General features: G+C 53.0%; 1 protein-coding gene across 3 annotated transcripts in view; it reads right to left on the reverse strand.

Annotated features, from left to right (window-relative positions):
- The window catches only part of MEPCE (methylphosphate capping enzyme), a 6,247-nt gene that overhangs the window by 1,380 nt on the left and 1,415 nt on the right, over positions 1-3,452 (reverse strand). Inside the window, exon 2 of one of the 3 annotated variants that reach the window (XM_027774663.1) lies at positions 1,856-2,515. In XM_027774663.1, the coding sequence (XP_027630464.1) occupies positions 1,856-2,119 (264 nt within the window). In that variant the 5' untranslated portion in view covers positions 2,120-2,515. Of the gene's footprint in view, positions 1-1,855; positions 3,442-3,452 lie in introns of all 3 variants that reach the window. The other 2 variants (XM_006155726.3, XM_006155727.3) reach the window with 2 other exon arrangements.

Consider the following 3,452-nt stretch of genomic DNA (forward strand, 5'->3'; position numbering starts at 1 on the left):
CCTGCTTCTGCTTCTTACTGGTGGTAAATTAAACACGCATACAAAAGGAGCCTAGGTTAATAAAATATTTTTTTTTAAGTTTGACCAGAGAAAGGAGAAGTGAGAAAGTAAGCTACCAGGTCTAGGACTTGAACATGCAGTTAACCCTATGAGAGTCTAGTGCCTTAACCATCACACCACCTGCTGCCCCCAAGCCTACGTTAATTTTTTTTTTTTTTGAGAGGTTTTTGCTATAGGGCGCATGCGCTCGCCAGACAGACAGACAGAAAGCAAGAAATCCCCCCCCCCCCAGGGGGGAAGGCCACACTGCAATCCCTTCTCCTCCATTCTCCTCTCAGGATCTTGGGCATGCACGCCCACGCGCCCGGCATGAGTTTTAAGCCACTGGGTCCAGGATGCGAACCGCGGTCGACTACATGGGAGTCCAGCAACATAGCCATTACACTAACTACTGGTCCCGAGCCTACGTTAATTTTAAATTGAATAAAGTATCCATGAAATCTTTGAAGATAGGGGCAAACTGCAGAGAATGCTGGGGTTCTTCTAAGACCCTGTTCTGTGTTTATTCCCATCTATAAATATTAAGCAGAGAGACTCAATGTCATGCAAGGGTTGGGGCCAGCAGGTGGCATGGTGGTTAAGGTACTGGACTCCCACATGGCCTATTGCAGTTCAAGTCCCAGACCTGGCAGCTTGCTTTCTCGCTTTTTCACTTTCTCTCTCTCTGGTCAAATTAAAAAATAACAGTAAATAAAATTAAATAATTCTTTAAAAAAAGGTTATGCAAGGGCACTCCAGTTTCAAAGGGAGACCCATGCTTGATTTCTTTTTCTTTTTTTTTTTTTTAGCTATAGGGTGCGTGTGCTTACCAGAAAGAGACAGACAGAAAGTGAGAAACCACCCCCCAGGGGGGATGGCCATGCCGCAATCCTTTCTTCTCCATTCTCCTCTTGGGATCTTGGGCACGCATGCACATGTGCCCGGCGTGAGTTTAAGCCACCGGGTCCGGGACTCAAACCACGGTCGACTACATGGGCGTCCAGCGACATAGCCATTATGCTAACTGCTAGTCCCAACCCATGCCTGATTTCTTACCTGTAGTTGAGGCTGGCAAAGTTTCAAGCCTACTGTTTCCTTTCCCCAACAGAAATAAAGAGCTATATACCAAATCTCTTTGGAAGCCTCTTCTAGATATGCTCATCATCCCCTCTGGAAAGTTCATTCTTCCAACATACTGCTAAATATTTCTATTGCCTAGCTGGAGTGACTTTATCGGGAGCTATGTGCAACCAGAGAACAGACACCACCAGGTCTGTACTCCCCTCTCTGCAAGGAGAGTCTGACTCTTCCCCTCCACTATCTAGGGTCAATGTGTACATGATCTAAAGCCATGCCACTTGGATCCCTGACCACTGACACTCTGCAAGCAATTGTGACTAGGAAACCAAAAACAGCAAATGCAAATAAACTCCCTATCAAAGGGCAGAAACTATAAATATTGATCTGCCACTACTGTAGTCTCATCTCCCAAGACAATTCATGTCTGCCACCCATCACTCAGGCTCCTTCAGTTAGTCTGAGGACAAGCTTTCTTCTGGACCGAATTTCCAAGTGGCAGCAGTGGCATTCCTCAGGAAGGTGGACTGGTTTGGATCACAGCCAAGTGAAAATTCCAAGGCAGAGAGCTCCTTACCTTTTAGATTATTGGAGGAGAAAGAGGCTCTCGCTCACCATACAGACCCTTCCCCTTGAGCAAATGCTCAGAAATTCCTTTGGGTTGTATCATCCCATCACATTACTGTTTAACCTCATTTTCATACCTGGCCCCAATTCCAAGAGCTTTCAACCCTCTTACCGTGACGAAGACAACATTGTGGGGGAAGACTGATGTGTCTGCTCCATCCAAGGGCACTTGAGGTGCAGCAATGGGGCCCCGGGTGGCTGTCAGTGAGGCTGGGAAACAGCTTCTCTTTCGGACAGTGGTGGTCCCCTCCTCGCTCTCTGCTCCTGGGCCCCCCTCAGAAGTCTGAAGTGGGAGACGCAGCTCCTCTGACAGGTAGTGCCGGATGTTTTGGCGGGCAGAGTGGATGAGCCGTGCATCAATATCCAGGCCCACCATACGTGATGGACCCCACTTGCAGGCAATACTCAGGGTCAGATGGCCCACATTGCAGCCCAGATCTAGTACATCACGGCCACGAAACCATTCAGGCTTTAAGACCCGAAGGCGCCCATCCTCACAGGAAGGATTGCGGTACCCATAGTACTTGGTATAATTCCCATACTGGAACTTGAGCTGTTGGTTTTTGAAGACTGCTGCAGGTAGTGGATGCTGCTGGTGGCGGCCTCCCCAGCTCCCTCGGCTTTTCTCCTTGGGACCCTGGCCTCCACCCCTAGCCCCAGCCTCTGACTTGCTGGAAGTCCTGCGACGTTTTCGATGCCGTGAGGAGGAAGACGAAGATGAGGGTGCAGAGGTAACTGAGGCAGTTGGGGCTGAAAGGGAGCCTGAGGGACCCTGCAGGGCAGACGGAAGGGGAGACACGACTTCATCCCTGCAGTTGATGGCTGTGTTAAGTTCATAGGGTTGCGGGGCCTCCCGGTTCTGGCCCCTAGGCCGCTGTGGCTGTGTGGTGCCCTCCCCATGGGGTGAGGGAGTTAGGGGGGCTGTGGGCAGTGCAGACTGGCTATCATTCCCTCCGGTTGTCTGCTGCTGTTGCTGCTGCTGATGGTGCTGTCCCCGGTGTCTATGGCGCTTCCGGCCAGTCTTGAGTGGTGAAGCAAGAACTACTTGGGCCTCATCAGTGCAAGTATTGAGACTGAGCGGGTCAGTAATATCTTTGGGGATGAGGATCTCCACTGGATCTCGCCCCTTGGCCGGAAGTGGGGATGACTTAGGGGTCTCCGCATTGAGTGCTCGGCTCACTTCCTCATCCAGGAGACTATTCAGGTTCAGTGGATCAAAGATATTTCCCCCCAGGAGGAAGTTGGAGGGTAACACAGGGTCACAGTCCGAATTAACCCGCCTGCGCCTCTTGAATGCTGGATGTTTGAAGCCTCCACCACCTCCCCCAACGTTACAGCTATTTCTCCTTTTGCCCCCACCACCCCCGGGAGGCCGGTGGGGCTGATAGCCATTGCGAGGTCGAGGAGGAGCAGGGGGGCCCAGTTCTGTTCCGCCCCCTCCCCGTCGCTCCTCCCCCAAGTCCGGGGGAGCGGCTCGTCCCTGGGGATCCGACAAACGGGCCTCCCCTTGAGACTGCCCCTGGGGGCCGCTCCGAGGGGTGGACGTGGCCCCGGGGCTCTCTCTGTCGGCCTCAGAACCCGGGGTACCAGCCGAGTGTACGCGAGGACCAGACCCACGCTCGGTCCCGTCGCGGAGCTCCCCGGAGGCGGCCTCCCGGCGCGGTGGCACCGCGGTGCCGCCCCCTCCGCCGGACTCATCTTTGAGCGGC

The sequence above is a fragment of the Tupaia chinensis genome, unplaced genomic scaffold (assembly GCF_000334495.1).
Source record: "Tupaia chinensis unplaced genomic scaffold, TupChi_1.0 Scaffold000465_1, whole genome shotgun sequence".
Taxonomy (NCBI): Eukaryota; Metazoa; Chordata; class Mammalia; order Scandentia; family Tupaiidae; genus Tupaia; species Tupaia belangeri.